We start from the raw sequence: 16,595 nt of genomic DNA, 5'->3' as shown, positions 1-16,595 counted from the left end.
TACATATTTTTAATTTATTTTCAAAACTTGCAGTATGAATGCCATGAAGTTATTGTGCAAAGCAAGTTTAGTAGGTGCCTTCAATATGACATTATAACTGTACACACTGCTGTACGTATCGTTTTTTAATTACAATTATTAAATCCCGTCCTTCCGTTACCAATTGGTACCGGAATGACGGTAACGGAAGGACAAATGTTATTTTTATCAAATGTAACGACATTTGTGCTCATGTTTGAAAAATGAAATCACTGCAACTACAATGCATGTATAATGCGCATTGAAAGGACATTCATGTGACCCACCTTCACAAGCTGTATGAGCAGGGCAAGTGTTCATTACAAAGGATGGCACAGGCATATGTATAACATGTACATGTACAATGTACATGTATGACAATGTACCGTTACTCACACATGTATGGGAGTTGTTGCAGAAATCAAATCATTAAGTTGCTGCTATCACCATTCATGGACAATAGAGAAAGATACAATTTCTGTGAAGCCATTCCAGAAGCAAATTAAGTAAAAAATGAGAGGGCAGAAAGTACCAGTGCTATTGGGCACTTTCATACAATTTACATGTGTAAGACATGTGAGGTGCAATTTTGACAAATTAAGTTAACAACTCAGGCTGGATGTTTATAAGATAATTATTGTTAATACTCTAAATCATAAAATTTGATTTCAAACACTGAATTTAGAGTTCAATTAAAAGCAACACCTAAAACATTTTTTAAAGCACAATGATTCTGAAGCCATCAGTTCTACCTGTAGATGTTTTTTAATGTACATGTAAGCTGGTCGCCCCTGCCCCCCCCCACCCTTTAGGTAAACCACTGAACCTACTGGTGTTATTATTAAAAGTTATTGGTGAACATGTAACCAATATACTCAAGTGCTCAAATACTGTGTATTTAAAACTTTTAAGGATTAAGGTGATGGGTTTGAAGTCCATTTCTGTAGTTGTCTTGTGTTCGTGAATTATGTGTTTTTGGTTGTTTTCATTTTTCATTTGTTATCATTAATTAGCAGGCTTCTATCTTTATCTCAATAGTTTCTTGGTATAATTATTTATGCCAGGTCTGCATATGGTTGATTTCACATTCAGTTACACATTTCAGCAATTTATTTCACTTGTATAATTAGTGTAAATTCACATTTTATTCATGCTATAATTGAGTAAACCTTTTGTCCTTCCGTTACCGTCCTTCCGCTACCAAATTATAATCCACTTAAGACATTGTAATTATATCACCGAAACACTTAAAGTCAAATGAAAGGTGGTATAGTATAGATAAAGCCGCAGGGATTCCATTTCCTACCTTTGAAATATAATTGCCCCATAAAATTCACAGAGTTTATGCAAAACGCGTGTAAGTTGGAAAACCCTCGTCCGTTTTACCGTCCTTCCGTTACCGACCTCATTAATATTCATAATTCATTAACGAGAGGTATGCATGCCCCCAAAAGTGTGGAAATTGAAGGTAGCATTATAGCAATACCATTGTGACATTTGCTTGCTGTAACTAATAACAGTGGCTGTGATAGGCACATTTGAAATTTTGTTTAATGAGCGAAAACGTCCTTCCGTTACCGTGGAATTGCCAAAAGCAGTAAAAATTCTGAGCTCTCCATAGGTTTGTGCACAAAAATGGACGCACCAGCAGTGTACATTCTGTACAGTAAGTTAAGTCTCTAGTCATTTTAAGCTACAGTCCATCATTTGCAGCTATCCAAAAAGTAACTGATGTAATTATCGTTGAAAAACATACTTGGTTGGTTGACAGTACTAAATTCTCTCTGAAATTATTCTTTCTGACATGCTGTCGTTTTGAAGAAATCAACAAAAGAAGGTCTTCAGACGCATCGTTGGAAATTTCTGTTAGTAGTTCGCTTTTTTATTTGGCGAAGCACGCACAAGCGTTGACACGATGCAAACGTGCGCGCAGTTGCCTTAATTCATCGTATCAGTGCATGACACCGCGTAGCTGCAATCGGCTCAATGAGAATGTGTCTCAATTCAGGCCCAATTCAAAACATGATTCAGCAACATGATTCAGCAACTTTTATTTGAAATCGAGATCCGCAGGCCCGGTTCTGTGTTTTTTTTGTCCCGTTCTGTTCACAAACTCATCTATGTTTCAAGTCACAGACCATACAGGGATGAAACTGGCCTATGGGGAAAAAATCTGAAAATAGGCCGGCCAAAATTCTGTGTCCGAAATCTGGGCTGCGCCGCAAGTACACATACGTACTATATGTACAATAAACTTCGTGTTCAATTTCTGGACATCGCCTCCTTTTTTTCTTTTACATGTACATGTAGATCCAAATGAAATTTTACGATGTGAAAAATGTTCAGTGTTTCCATAAGATTAAAAAGCCCGAATTAGGGTTGGAGTTTCTGACTCGTAATTAAAGAAATTCACATCTTACTTGAGACACGGAGAAAGTCAAGGAAAAAGTCCAAGACAACAAGTCCACTAACGCATGGTAGGTGGAACTGGAAAAAGTTTGGCATTAGGCCTGCCGTCTTTTTCGTACAACAACTGCCGGTGAAATTTGTCTTCTATGCTCTCCTCGCCTTCCTCAAGATTTTGCATGGAAGAGATCGTCAGACTAAAACCACCACGTTGCAATCATTCAGTATCATTTGTACAACACTGAATAAAGTAGATCTGCCAAAGTCCAAAATGCTCCTTATGTGCGATTACCCCAATAGTTTGATTGCAGCTTTTGAGGGGGCCATTCAGTTGTGACTTTGTAACAAGATTCTTTTGTTTTGCTAACTTTTGAAAAAAAAATGATTTCTGAATGGAAAAGTTAGTTCTTTTTTTAAAGCAATTCAAACGAATTTGCTTGAAAATGATCATTATTGTATTGTATTTAACTTGAAATGATTTCTTTGTGCAGGAAGCTTCTCTATAATGCCCACCTCAATTTCCAAGTTCTGTGTTTGTCTCTCTTCCAGTGCATGATCTGAGATGACTAAGACGTCATCTTTGGAGACATCTAGTTGTTCCTTACATCGATCCAGCTCCTGTAGTAGACGGTCCTTCACTGCCATCCAGACTCGCTCCTGAGATCGTCCTTCATACTTCAGCTCTAGATAGTCCTTAGTGCTGTCATACAACATCTGCTGTGTACGATGTAACCTATTAACAGAAGAATGTCCATGACAAGTGATGTATGATGGTTGAACAAGGTAGCTGAATAAAGGATACACATTCTACTTTTGTTTAAAGAACGGTAAGTGTCTTATTAGTCATTCATAAGATTTCATTTCATTTTGCGTCGGGGTGATGTAAATCAAATTAGGTTTTGCCCTTCACCGACATATAAACACTGTATACTCTCTGTGTTACCTCCCGAGTGAAAGTTGAAAAAAATCACTCCGGTCAAACCCATGACCCTCCTGCTTTCTAGTGCAGATGTCTTACCACTTGACCACCGAGCTAACGGGATCAGTTGGCTGGTTCGAATCTGATGTACATAGCAGCGGGTACTACATTAACTATTCATAAGATGGTAAGACATCTGCAATAGAAAGCAGGAGGTCGTGGGTTCGAGTCCCACCGGAGTGATTTTTTTCCAACTTTCACTCGGGAGGAAACACACTGAGAATACAGTGTTTATACATCGGTGATGGACAAAACCTAATTTGGTTTTATTAGTCAATTGACTCATGTAATTTCAGCAAGCACACACTGCATATGCCTCCATGTTATTTTGGCAAGATGTGTTGCCAATATACTAGTGTGGAAAGACTGTGGTTTCTAAAATAACTAAGATCAAAGTGCTTTACATTATTATTACCCCTGATCATTGGGCCAATGAAACATTGCAAATACAATCTCAGCTTCCTGTGGAATATGGATTTTTATTCACGAGAAAGTCATTTTAGTCATGTTCCCTGACAGTATTTTATAAACTATTGAATAGGATGGTGCCAGACTATTTTTGCATTCTAGCCTCACTTTCAATTTTTATTTTAAATGTGGCTTAAAAACATTAGGGTATGTTTAACAACAAATTTAAATTTTCATTAAAGCAGACTGGTATTAATTTGTAATTAATTTTATGTCACTGCTTTAATTTCTCTTTGCAAGTTCCAAATATGAAGATTTTACCTCGCTTTCAATTTAATATAGTCGACTCCTGAATAAAGCCCATACAGCTCGGTGTAGTCATTTCGACGCAAGGTAGCTAAAATCAATCACAATTGCGATCTCTGTTCTCACAGGTACCCATTTACTCCTGGGTGGGGCGAAGCAATGAGTGACAAAGTGTCTTGCCAAAGGGAACATGCACCATATCCCCAGGCTGGACTCGAACCCACAACCTGTAGAATTACCCGCAGACAACGAGTTCAATGCTCCAGACCATGAGACCAGGGCACTCCACATATTTAGAAATGTTTTGCCAATTCATGCAACAACACAAACACCAGGTAATATAATCTATTTGAAACCCCTGCCCGTTGTCCAAACTGCACACATGTGCATTTATCTTTATTGGTACCTTCAAGGATGTAACTGGGGTCCAAGTTGCTGGAGGGCCCTAAAGGGACCTCAGTTTCTAGTAGGAGGCAGTCTTTGAGCAGAGGGGTCCGTGCCCCTCATCCTCCTCCCCTATCATTAGCTATGCCACTGGGCACCTTTGTCAAGTTCATTTAAGATTATAAGGAATCAATGAAGGGAGTTCCTACTTTTCATTGAGGGAGTGAATCTTGGAGCGATCTCTCTCAATCACAGTCTGCATCTCTTCCATCCTGACCCTACGATCCTCCAGCAAGGCTTCCGTCCGCTCTCTAGATAGCTCAGCTTGTTCCTTCATCTGAGATTGTAGAGCTTCAATCTGTAGCAACAGACTCTCTGGCTCTGCCTGCTGCTGGTCTGAATCAGGATGGACAGCTTTGGGCTGGGCGCTGTTGGACTGAAATGAGGATTGGAAAATATTGATGGATGGTAACAGGATCAACCTGCTGGTACAGACTCGGACAAAAGAAACCACCATTTTGGAGATGATCTGATCAATTATCGTGATTGAAGCAACTTTACTGGGATAACGTATGTAACTAATCTTGGAAAGTTCATGGTATGATGAGGCGGCTTTTTTGCCAAACTCACTTCTCAGGGGAGTAACTACAGGTAATTTCATCAGCTGATCAAGGAATTATCAACACACCTACCAAAAGCTGCAACAGATATATATATTTACTATTAATACTATGAAAGTAAGTAAAGTCTGTCATTAGCCAATACATCTCCGGTTTCAAAGGCATGAAACGACCGAGGATATTTTTTTATCCCCCCTGGATAGGATGCCAGTCCATTGCAGGTTACTTCCCAGCTAATATCGGTACCTATTTATACTCCTGGGTGGAGAGAGGCAAGTGGGGGTGAAGTGGCTTGCCCAAGGACACACATATAACCGGCAACTAGATTCGGACCCCTGACCCTCTGATCATGAGTCACAAACCTTAACCATATTAATGCTTAAAAAAAAATTAAAATCCCATAGACCTTATAAATAGTTAATGCGATGCCCGCTGCCATGTACCGGTTGACCACTGAGCTAATGGGATCGGTTGGCTGGCTCGAATCTGATGTATTGGTACATGGCAGCGGGCATCGCATTAACTATTTATAAGGTCTATGGGATTTTAAGTTTTTTTTAAGCATTAATATGGTTAAGGTTTGTGACTCATGATCAGAGGGTCAGGGGTCCGAATCTAGTTGCCGGTTATATGTGTGTCCTTGGGCAAGCCACTTCACCCCCACTTGCCTCTCTCCACCCAGGAGTATAAATGGGTACCGATATTAGCTGGGAAGTAACCTGCAATGGACTGGCATCCTATCCAGGGGGGATAAAAAAATATCCTCGGTCGTTTCATGCCTTTGAAACCGGAGATGTATTGGCTAATGACAGACTTTACTTACTTTCATAGTATTAATAGTAAATATATATATCTGTTGCAGCTTTTGGTAGGTGTGTTGATAATTCCTTGATCAGCTGATGAAATTACCTGTAGTTACTCCCCTGAGAAGTGAGTTTGGCAAAAAAGCCGCCTCATCATACCATGAACTTTCCAAGATTAGTTACATACGTTATCCCAGTAAAGTTGCTTCAATCACGATAATTGATCAGATCATCTCCAAAATGGTGGTTTCTTTTGTCCGAGTCTGTACCAGCAGGTTGATCCTGTTACCATCCATCAATATTTTCCAATCCTCATTTCAGTCCAACAGCGCCCAGCCCAAAGCTGTCCATCCTGATTCAGACCAGCAGCAGGCAGAGCCAGAGAGTCTGTTGCTACAGATTGAAGCTCTACAATCTCAGATGAAGGAACAAGCTGAGCTATCTAGAGAGCGGACGGAAGCCTTGCTGGAGGATCGTAGGGTCAGGATGGAAGAGATGCAGACTGTGATTGAGAGAGATCGCTCCAAGATTCACTCCCTCAATGAAAAGTAGGAACTCCCTTCATTGATTCCTTATAATCTTAAATGAACTTGACAAAGGTGCCCAGTGGCATAGCTAATGATAGGGGAGGAGGATGAGGGGCATGGACCCCTCTGCTCAAAGACTGCCTCCTACTAGAAACTGAGGTCCCTTTAGGGCCCTCCAGCAACTTGGACCCCAGTTACATCCTTGAAGGTACCAATAAAGATAAATGCACATGTGTGCAGTTTGGACAACGGGCAGGGGTTTCAAATAGATTATATTACCTGGTGTTTGTGTTGTTGCATGAATTGGCAAAACATTTCTAAATATGTGGAGTGCCCTGGCCTCATGGTCTGGAGCATTGAACTCGTTGTCTGCGGGTAATTCTACAGGTTGTGGGTTCGAGTCCAGCCTGGGGTTATGGTGCATGTTCCCTTTGGCAAGACACTTTGTCACTCATTGCTTCGCCCCACCCAGGAGTAAATGGGTACCTGTGAGAACAGAGATCGCAATTGTGATTGATTTTAGCTACCTTGCGTCGAAATGACTACACCGAGCTGTATGGGCTTTATTCAGGAGTCGACTATATTAAATTGAAAGCGAGGTAAAATCTTCATATTTGGAACTTGCAAAGAGAAATTAAAGCAGTGACATAAAATTAATTACAAATTAATACCAGTCTGCTTTAATGAAAATTTAAATTTGTTGTTAAACATACCCTAATGTTTTTAAGCCACATTTAAAATAAAAATTGAAAGTGAGGCTAGAATGCAAAAATAGTCTGGCACCATCCTATTCAATAGTTTATAAAATACTGTCAGGGAACATGACTAAAATGACTTTCTCGTGAATAAAAATCCATATTCCACAGGAAGCTGAGATTGTATTTGCAATGTTTCATTGGCCCAATGATCAGGGGTAATAATAATGTAAAGCACTTTGATCTTAGTTATTTTAGAAACCACAGTCTTTCCACACTAGTATATTGGCAACACATCTTGCCAAAATAACATGGAGGCATATGCAGTGTGTGCTTGCTGAAATTACATGAGTCAATTGACTAATAAAACCAAATTAGGTTTTGTCCATCACCGATGTATAAACACTGTATTCTCAGTGTGTTTCCTCCCGAGTGAAAGTTGGAAAAAAATCACTCCGGTGGGACTCGAACCCACGACCTCCTGCTTTCTATTGCAGATGTCTTACCATCTTATGAATAGTTAATGTAGTACCCGCTGCTATGTACATCAGATTCGAACCAGCCAACTGATCCCGTTAGCTCGGTGGTCAAGTGGTAAGACATCTGCACTAGAAAGCAGGAGGGTCATGGGTTTGACCGGAGTGATTTTTTTCAACTTTCACTCGGGAGGTAACACAGAGAGTATACAGTGTTTATATGTCGGTGAAGGGCAAAACCTAATTTGATTTACATCACCCCGACGCAAAATGAAATGAAATCTTATGAATGACTAATAAGACACTTACCGTTCTTTAAACAAAAGTAGAATGTGTATCCTTTATTCAGCTACCTTGTTCAACCATCATACATCACTTGTCATGGACATTCTTCTGTTAATAGGTTACATCGTACACAGCAGATGTTGTATGACAGCACTAAGGACTATCTAGAGCTGAAGTATGAAGGACGATCTCAGGAGCGAGTCTGGATGGCAGAGAAGGACCGTCTACTACAGGAGCTGGATCGATGTAAGGAACAACTAGATGTCTCCAAAGATGACGTCTTAGTCATCTCAGATCATGCACTGGAAGAGAGACAAACACAGAACTTGGAAATTGAGGTGGGCATTATAGAGAAGCTTCCTGCACAAAGAAATCATTTCAAGTTAAATACAATACAATAATGATCATTTTCAAGCAAATTCGTTTGAATTGCTTTAAAAAAAGAACTAACTTTTCCATTCAGAAATCATTTTTTTTTCAAAAGTTAGCAAAACAAAAGAATCTTGTTACAAAGTCACAACTGAATGGCCCCCTCAAAAGCTGCAATCAAACTATTGGGGTAATCGCACATAAGGAGCATTTTGGACTTTGGCAGATCTACTTTATTCAGTGTTGTACAAATGATACTGAATGATTGCAACGTGGTGGTTTTAGTCTGACGATCTCTTCCATGCAAAATCTTGAGGAAGGCGAGGAGAGCATAGAAGACAAATTTCACCGGCAGTTGTTGTACGAAAAAGACGGCAGGCCTAATGCCAAACTTTTTCCAGTTCCACCTACCATGCGTTAGTGGACTTGTTGTCTTGGACTTTTTCCTTGACTTTCTCCGTGTCTCAAGTAAGATGTGAATTTCTTTAATTACGAGTCAGAAACTCCAACCCTAATTCGGGCTTTTTAATCTTATGGAAACACTGAACATTTTTCACATCGTAAAATTTCATTTGGATCTACATGTACATGTAAAAGAAAAAAAGGAGGCGATGTCCAGAAATTGAACACGAAGTTTATTGTACATATAGTACGTATGTGTACTTGCGGCGCAGCCCAGATTTCGGACACAGAATTTTGGCCGGCCTATTTTCAGATTTTTTCCCCATAGGCCAGTTTCATCCCTGTATGGTCTGTGACTTGAAACATAGATGAGTTTGTGAACAGAACGGGACAAAAAAAACACAGAACCGGGCCTGCGGATCTCGATTTCAAATAAAAGTTGCTGAATCATGTTGCTGAATCATGTTTTGAATTGGGCCTGAATTGAGACACATTCTCATTGAGCCGATTGCAGCTACGCGGTGTCATGCACTGATACGATGAATTAAGGCAACTGCGCGCACGTTTGCATCGTGTCAACGCTTGTGCGTGCTTCGCCAAATAAAAAAGCGAACTACTAACAGAAATTTCCAACGATGCGTCTGAAGACCTTCTTTTGTTGATTTCTTCAAAATGACAGCATGTCAGAAAGAATAATTTCAGAGAGAATTTAGTACTGTCAACCAACCAAGTATGTTTTTCAACGATAATTACATCAGTTACTTTTTGGATAGCTGCAAATGATGGACTGTAGCTTAAAATGACTAGAGACTTAACTTACTGTACAGAATGTACACTGCTGGGTGCGTCCATTTTTGTGCACAAACCTATGGAGAGCTCAGAATTTTTTACTGCTTTTGGGCAATTCCACGGTAACGGAAGGACGTTTTCGCTCATTAAACAAAATTTCAAATGTGCCTATCACAGCCACTGTTATTAGTTACAGCAAGCAAATGTCACAATGGTATTGCTATAATGCTACCTTCAATTTCCACACTTTTGGGGGGCATGCATACCTCTCGTTAATGAATTATGAATATTAATGAGGTCGGTAACGGAAGGACGGTAAAACGGACGAGGGTTTTCCAACTTACACGCGTTTTGCATAAACTCTGTGAATTTTATGGGGCAATTATATTTCAAAGGTAGGAAATGGAATCCCTGCGGCTTTATCTATACTATACCACCTTTCATTTGACTTTAAGTGTTTCGGTGATATAATTACAATGTCTTAAGTGGATTATAATTTGGTAGCGGAAGGACGGTAACGGAAGGACAAAAGGTTTACTCAATTATAGCATGAATAAAATGTGAATTTACACTAATTATACAAGTGAAATAAATTGCTGAAATGTGTAACTGAATGTGAAATCAACAATATGCAGACCTGGCATAAATAATTATACCCAAGAAACTATTGAGATAAAGATAGAAGCCTGCTAATTAATGATAACAAATGAAAAATGAAAACAACCAAAAACACATAATTCACGAACACAAGACAACTACAGAAATGGACTTCAAACCCATCACCTTAATCCTTAAAAGTTTTAAATACACAGTATTTGAGCACTTGAGTATATTGGTTACATGTTCACCAACAACTTTTAATAATAACACCAGTAGGTTCAGTGGTTTACCTAAAGGGTGGGGGGGGGGGGGGGCAGGGGCGACCAGCTTACATGTACATTAAAAACATCTACAGGTAGAACTGATGGCTTCAGAATCATTGTGCTTTAAAAAATGTTTTAGGTGTTGCTTTTAATTGAACTCTAAATTCAGTGTTTGAAATCAAATTTTAATGATTTAGAGTATTAACAATAATTATCTTATAAACATCCAGCCTGAAGTTGTTAACTTAATTTGTCAAAAATTGCACCTCACATGTCTTACACATGTAAATTGTATGAAAGTGCCCAATAGCACTGGTACTTTCTGCCATCTCATTTTTTACTTAATTTGCTTCTGGAATGGCTTCACAGAAATTGTATCTTTCTCTATTGTCCATGAATGGTGATAGCAGCAACTTAATGATTTGATTTTCTGCAACAACTCCATACATGTATGAGTACCGGTACATTGTCATACATGTACATTGTACATGTACATGTTATACATATGCCTGTGCCATCCTTTGTAATGAACACCTTGCCCTGCTCATACCAGCTTTGTGAAGGTGGGTCACATGAATGTCCTTTCAATGCGCATTATACATGCATGTAGTTGCAGTGATTTTCATTTTTCAAACATGAGCACAAATGTCGTTACATTTGATAAAAATAACATTTGTCCTTCCGTTACCGTCCTTCCGTTACCAATTTGGTAACGGAAGGACGGGATTTAATTAATTGTAATTAAAAAACGATACGTACAGCAGTGTCAGTTATAATGTCATATTGAAGGCCTACCTAAACTTGCTTTGCACAATAACTTTCATTGCATTCATACTGCAAGTTTTGAAAATAAATTAAAAATATGTATTTTTTCGGTAACGGAAGGACATTTTCGAAGGCTGAAATATTAGAAGTCACTGAAGCGAAACAAATTACGCAAAACGTAAAAAAAAAGGTCCAGTCAGTTTTTCATGACCTATACTTTCTCATGACAGAAACTGATGGCATGAGTACATATTTGTGTGTGTGTATTGGTAGAATACTGTCATATCACTATTTATCACATTTTTAGGATTAAAACAGGATTATTATGTAATCCTATTTTGTTGGTACCAAAATGTATCAAAAATAGAATTCCGACTTCAAATTCCCTTCAGTGGATTGTTCTGATTGCTATCGAAAAGTGAACAAAATAAACTCTGATATTCAAACAGTACCAACTGCTCATGCAAAGTTTAAGCCATTTCTGATCTATTGCCGAAACCTGTTTCTAGTACCATTCATTCTTGTGGTTATTTATCCACAGGATAAGACGGAAAAGCTTGCTAAGCGTTTACACCTGATGAACCAGCGGTATGAGGCCATGGAGAAGCGACGGAATCTGGAGATAGAAGGTTTCAAGAATGATACCCGAATCTTGAGAAACCAACTCAAGGATGTTGAGAAGCAACTCTACAAGGTGGAGTATTGTCTGTTCATGTCAGTCATGTTGTTAGTTTGCATTTGTCCGTTGCTGTTTTCTACTTTCCTATGTTGGTCAGCTATAGTGCAGTTCATGCAGATCGTGGTGCGGACACTGCGAACAAGTACCCCAAAGGCTGGGTCATGCTTAGCCCCATATGTGGCCATTTTACTGGACTACCTCCATAAATAAAGGCCACACTTCCACCATGTACAAAAACATGTCGAACTTTTATATTTGTTTTATATAACTGACACATAGATCCTTGTCATTTGATATTTGAACTTTTATTTCAATATAAAATTGGTTGAAAATGTATTTTTCTCTTCCAAACCACCCCTTCACGAAAATGTTTGAACCCAACGCTGGCTACGTGCAATGCTAAACGCGCACACCAGCATGCATTTGCATACAACTGCGTCATGGAACAAGAATGATCCTAACTGTTCAATAGTATTTCCCATTCCCCATAGGCGAATGGGACTTTTTGAGCCCCGGCGTGAATGGGAGCAATAACGAATGCCACATGATGTGAGTTCCACCAATCAAATGACAACGATCTGTATGTCGATTATATAAAGTAAAATGGTGCATTCCATGAAACGTGCTCTTGACTAAATCAAGAAGCAGATTCTGTTAGTGAGATGTTATGTCATCTTAGTCCATAATGATGTTGTCACTGAAATCAAGATTGCAAGGACATCATTGCAGGGATGTAGTCGAGTCCATCACTAGTCCCTGCAAGTCCACCACAAGTCCTCCAACACCAATTTAACTCACAAGCTATTCAAATGAGCTTTGACAAAGGCATCCAGTGTATCTTGTGCCTGGACTTGTGATGGACTCACGAATTACTTGTGTCTGGACTTGTGGTGGACTTGTGAATGGAATCAACTACATCCCTAGCCCTGGATCATTGTCAGTGCTTTGTAATGTAAACCCTTCTTGTTTTGTTGCCATGCTGAACAGGTGACAGTGGGTGTTGGGGAAGATGGTGATATGTTCATGCTGCATAATATTCATCAGACAGCTAAGAGATCAAAGAAGATGCAGAGTGAGCTACATCAACTCAAGGCTCTGATCTATGGCGTGGAAACAGACCTCAGGAATCTCTAGTAATACACACAATCACCCCTCACTGTGTCTCCACATTTGATCAAATGACTTATAACTTTGGGAAGCCTCATTCTCTGTTTGAAGATGCATAGGATCTTGTGATATTTGTGCCTTTTGGGTTTTTTTTTTTTGAAGCAAAAACAAAATTGCTCCAAATCTTAAGTTAGATCCATAACAACTTACCTGTTGAAGTTATAGCTGAGTGGATACTGTACATCTTGAGAATACAGGGAAACCTTATCAAACTTTCAATCAAATTGGACATAGGACTTCGTTGCTATTGTCTTTCCCACAAAGGCCTATGCATAAACATTTTATTGTGCCAAGTGAATAGAAAAAGTGAACCTTTTTGCCACCCTGGGTCAAAAATCTGATATTCACAAGAACAGTGCATGTATGTCTGATGTTATTAATAATTGACTTGTCTGACAACTTAAGATTAGAAACAGTTGGAGGAGATCCTATAAATCCACCGATGCTAGCATGCTGATAGTTCAGCTGCTGTATTCGCTGTTCTTGTGAACGATTTCAAACATTTAGAGAAAAAGGCTCCTTTTTGTTCATGTGCTACGTGAGAACTGATGTCACTTTGTCACTTTAGTACGAATGGCCGGTTGTTCTGCGTAGAATAGTAACAGTACTAACATAACAATGCCCACATGTACAGTTACTTTGGTTACTTAAAACTGGAGAGAGTTTGTTGTATTTGTTATCTCACAGGAACCTTGACATGAAAAGGCTCCATTATATTGTGGGGGCAATGTATACTGCCAAAATAGTCAATGTTTTGAAATTGAATCTGTTTAAAATGGAGGCAATAACTACTGAAATTGCATGCCAGTATGTTCAGATGTTATTGAAGTAATGCTTGTGCAGCTCACATATGGGTTTACTGCGCACAGCAAAGACTTCTCAAATGCGATACTTTGGGTACACTATGGTAAGGCCCAAGGAGGACACAAAGTGGACATCGCTTTTCTGCTGTCAGAAGAGCAGATAACAGAAGTATGGCCATTTTCCGACAATACATTTTTCATTTTGTAACTTTGTGATGTGGAAGCTCTTTAAGGGGGAACGCCTAAAAAACCCTGTTAACCTACACTCAAAGAAAAATGAAACGGTGCTTATTTTTCTCAGAAGCACCGTTTCATTTTCCTTTTAACCAAAAGCAGAATACAAATGGTAGTTACCAAAGGTTCGTTTTGCTTTTCTGGTTCTAAGAAATGAGAAAAGCAAAAAACAAAAATATACATTTTGGGTAGCACAAAAGCAGGAAATGGAAACGTCAGAAACGGTTTGATCTGATTTTTGAACAAGAGAAAAGCAGATCTCCACTTTTTCTCCCTCCAGCAAGGGAGGAAAAGCAAAATCTGCATTTCAGGTAGCATAAAAGCACTACAGTGGATTTTATTAAACAGTAAATTCTGCATTTATGGTAGCACAAAGGCGGGAAAGCAGAACAAAATGAACCATTCAAAAAATACTCAATCTGCTATTCTGACAGCAGAAACGCAGATGTCCACGTTTTGTCCTCGATGACTACATGAACAGTCCTGTTCATTTCAGAATGGTAAATAGTGCCCTCTTCTCACCATCTAGTTTGCAAGTTGTCCTTCAATACCCATTTGTTGTTCCAAACATTTGTGTCAAGCTTGTTATTCCAATTAACTATGCACAAAAAGTACATGTATTGGGGTCATGTCCTGCATGTTGTTCTAATGTAGGAGAGATGTACAAAGTAGTGTATGCAATGAAGTCACATGTATTCTACCATACAATCTTATATTGGTGTCCAATATCAATAGGTCTCATTCAAATGACGTCATTTCCTACAGACCAGCCACATGCATCAACATTTTGAGCATCAACTGAATAACGCACATCGGCTGTGTCGTATTTCAAACACATTTCAAGCAAGAAGCGCGTGTGTTTGGAACATTTTTAACACTGCGCAATGCGTGCTTGATTGCGTAAAATAAGCAATCAAGAGATGACCGTCATTGAGTGAGCCCTATTGATATGCTTGGCAGTAAGGATTGAACAGAGAGATTATTTTATGCAACTGTTAATATCTTTTGGAATTTTTGCAGTGAAATACTTTTTAAAATAAGTTGGCTATTTTAAGGACTTTATTTTTATGGTGAAGGATTTTGGAATTAAATGTAGAATATTAAAAGGATCTATGCAAGCTTTCAGAACAAATTTGTGATTGGCATTCAAGCGCTTTATTTTGTGTGTTCCATGAGTGTGAGTGGGTTTAACAATTCATCTTCCAGCACACTTCATGCACAGTTACGTGCACGCTGTCGTCACGTTTCAGCTTTCATCTACCACATACGTACGTGCAGCAAGCGTCTTGCGTTGTGTGGTGCAGTGTGGCCCATTATGGGATAATAACACTGTTGTTGCCATCAGGCATGCAATTTTTCCTTGGATCTGCTGATTTCCTTCTTTCTTTTCTTCTCATGAATGCCATTACAATTTTTGAAAAATACTGTACAAAGGCTTGTGTGGTTTGGAATTTCCTCCTTTTCTTGTAAATTTTGAGTTGCATGCCTGTTTCATGTATCAACCTATCAGTATAAGAATTCAAATTTGGTTGAAGATAAGCACATATGTACAACATACATGTCTGTTAGTTTGTTACACACAGTGCCACCGTGTTGAATGTTTTGACCAATCAAGAAATCACTAATAGAAGCCACAGTTGAGCCAATACCAGGCATGTATGCACGAGGGGGGGGGGGGGGGTAAAGACACCAGACCAACATATAATTGGGTAAGACTTGCAGTTTGACAAACTCAAGGAAGGGGGGGGGGGCTTGATTACATTAGTCTCTGGATGGCACTATTATGTCATTTTTATTCAGTTGAAGCATCATGGTTGCAGGTAATCTTTTAAAGGCAGTGGTGAAAGTAATAGATGAGCCAAATTACTTCACAAAAATATTCAGCAAAAATGTGGATTTTATTTCTTTGTGTGTGTGTGTGTGGGGGGGGGGGCGGTTTGCATATGCAGACCTTGATGCCCCTACAAGCCTGTCTAGGTACCAACCTCATAAATATTGCCACATTGCCTATCCCTAATCTATACAATTCAATGTCATGAATGTCAACTGATCAATCTCATGAGCTTCAACTTGAAACAATGTACATAGACCTTCCCAAGACTAGACTGGGGCAACTACCATTGAGCTCTTAATTATACAAATATCAGCTGCTTCAAGTTGAGTGGTAAAACTAGCCTCCTGGGTAGTCCGAGGATCAAACGATCATGTTTACAGAGCCTCACTACGAATGTCTGATATATCCGAACATGCAAATTGTATGCGACCCCACGGGCCAGCCAATCAAAGTTGAGTTTAGATATGTTGACACTAGGGCTGGTTGACCTACGACAGTTGACCCATGTAAAGGGACATAACATGAAATAGCTAGATGGGCGTTTCGAGAAAAAAAAGTGTAGTAAAATTGTTGAACAAAATTGTAAGAAATCTATAAGTTTTAACTTCCTTTGACTTTTGGACCAAAAGTTTAGATTTTTTGACCGAAGAGGTATTTATGAATGGAAATAAATATGTGCTTGGCCGGTATTCTACACTTTGTTTAAGACCGGTTGAGTCTGGATGCTGATAACGACCCTTGCCTTTGGCTCCGGTCAGTATCATCATCCAGACTCCAAGCCGG

The 16,595-nt window shown here is 39.1% G+C and overlaps 2 protein-coding genes across 2 annotated transcripts; one reads left to right on the top strand and one right to left on the bottom strand.

The window, feature by feature from the left end:
- Window positions 1-2,812: 2,812 nt before the first annotated feature.
- LOC119721821 (coiled-coil domain-containing protein 77-like) lies at window positions 2,813-4,765 on the bottom strand. Its single transcript, XM_038191776.1, has 2 exons — window positions 4,711-4,765; window positions 2,813-3,157 (listed from the first exon to the last, which is right to left on the bottom strand). Exons 1-2 carry the CDS (start codon window positions 4,761-4,763, stop codon window positions 2,875-2,877), a joined length of 336 nt encoding a protein of 111 aa, XP_038047704.1. The 5' UTR covers window positions 4,764-4,765; the 3' UTR covers window positions 2,813-2,874.
- Window positions 4,766-6,245: 1,480 nt separating this feature from the next.
- On the top strand, window positions 6,246-15,110 carry LOC119721820 (coiled-coil domain-containing protein 77-like; the record flags this gene model as incomplete). The annotated part of the gene is given in 4 exon segments (XM_038191775.1): window positions 6,246-6,472; window positions 8,026-8,245; window positions 11,637-11,789; window positions 12,762-15,110. Coding segments are annotated over 4 exon segments (747 nt in total), but the record flags the coding sequence as incomplete, so codon positions are not given.
- Window positions 15,111-16,595: the final 1,485 nt, after the last annotated feature.

Source organism: Patiria miniata, unplaced genomic scaffold, assembly GCF_015706575.1.
Source record: "Patiria miniata isolate m_02_andy unplaced genomic scaffold, ASM1570657v1 HiC_scaffold_14, whole genome shotgun sequence".
Lineage (NCBI taxonomy): Eukaryota > Metazoa > Echinodermata > Asteroidea > Valvatida > Asterinidae > Patiria > Patiria miniata.
Note: the sequence above shows the minus strand (reverse complement) of the source record. Positions and strands in the feature narration are given on the sequence as shown.

Excerpts from the sequence above, each read along its gene's own strand:
- LOC119721821 (XM_038191776.1), bottom strand. The coding sequence starts at position 4,763 with ATGCAGACTGTGATTGAGAGAGATCGCTCCAAGATTCACTCCCTCAAT. Across the intron at positions 3,158-4,710 it reads ATTCACTCCCTCAATGAAAA|GTTACATCGTACACAGCAGA; the intron begins GTAGGAACTCCC and ends TTCTGTTAATAG.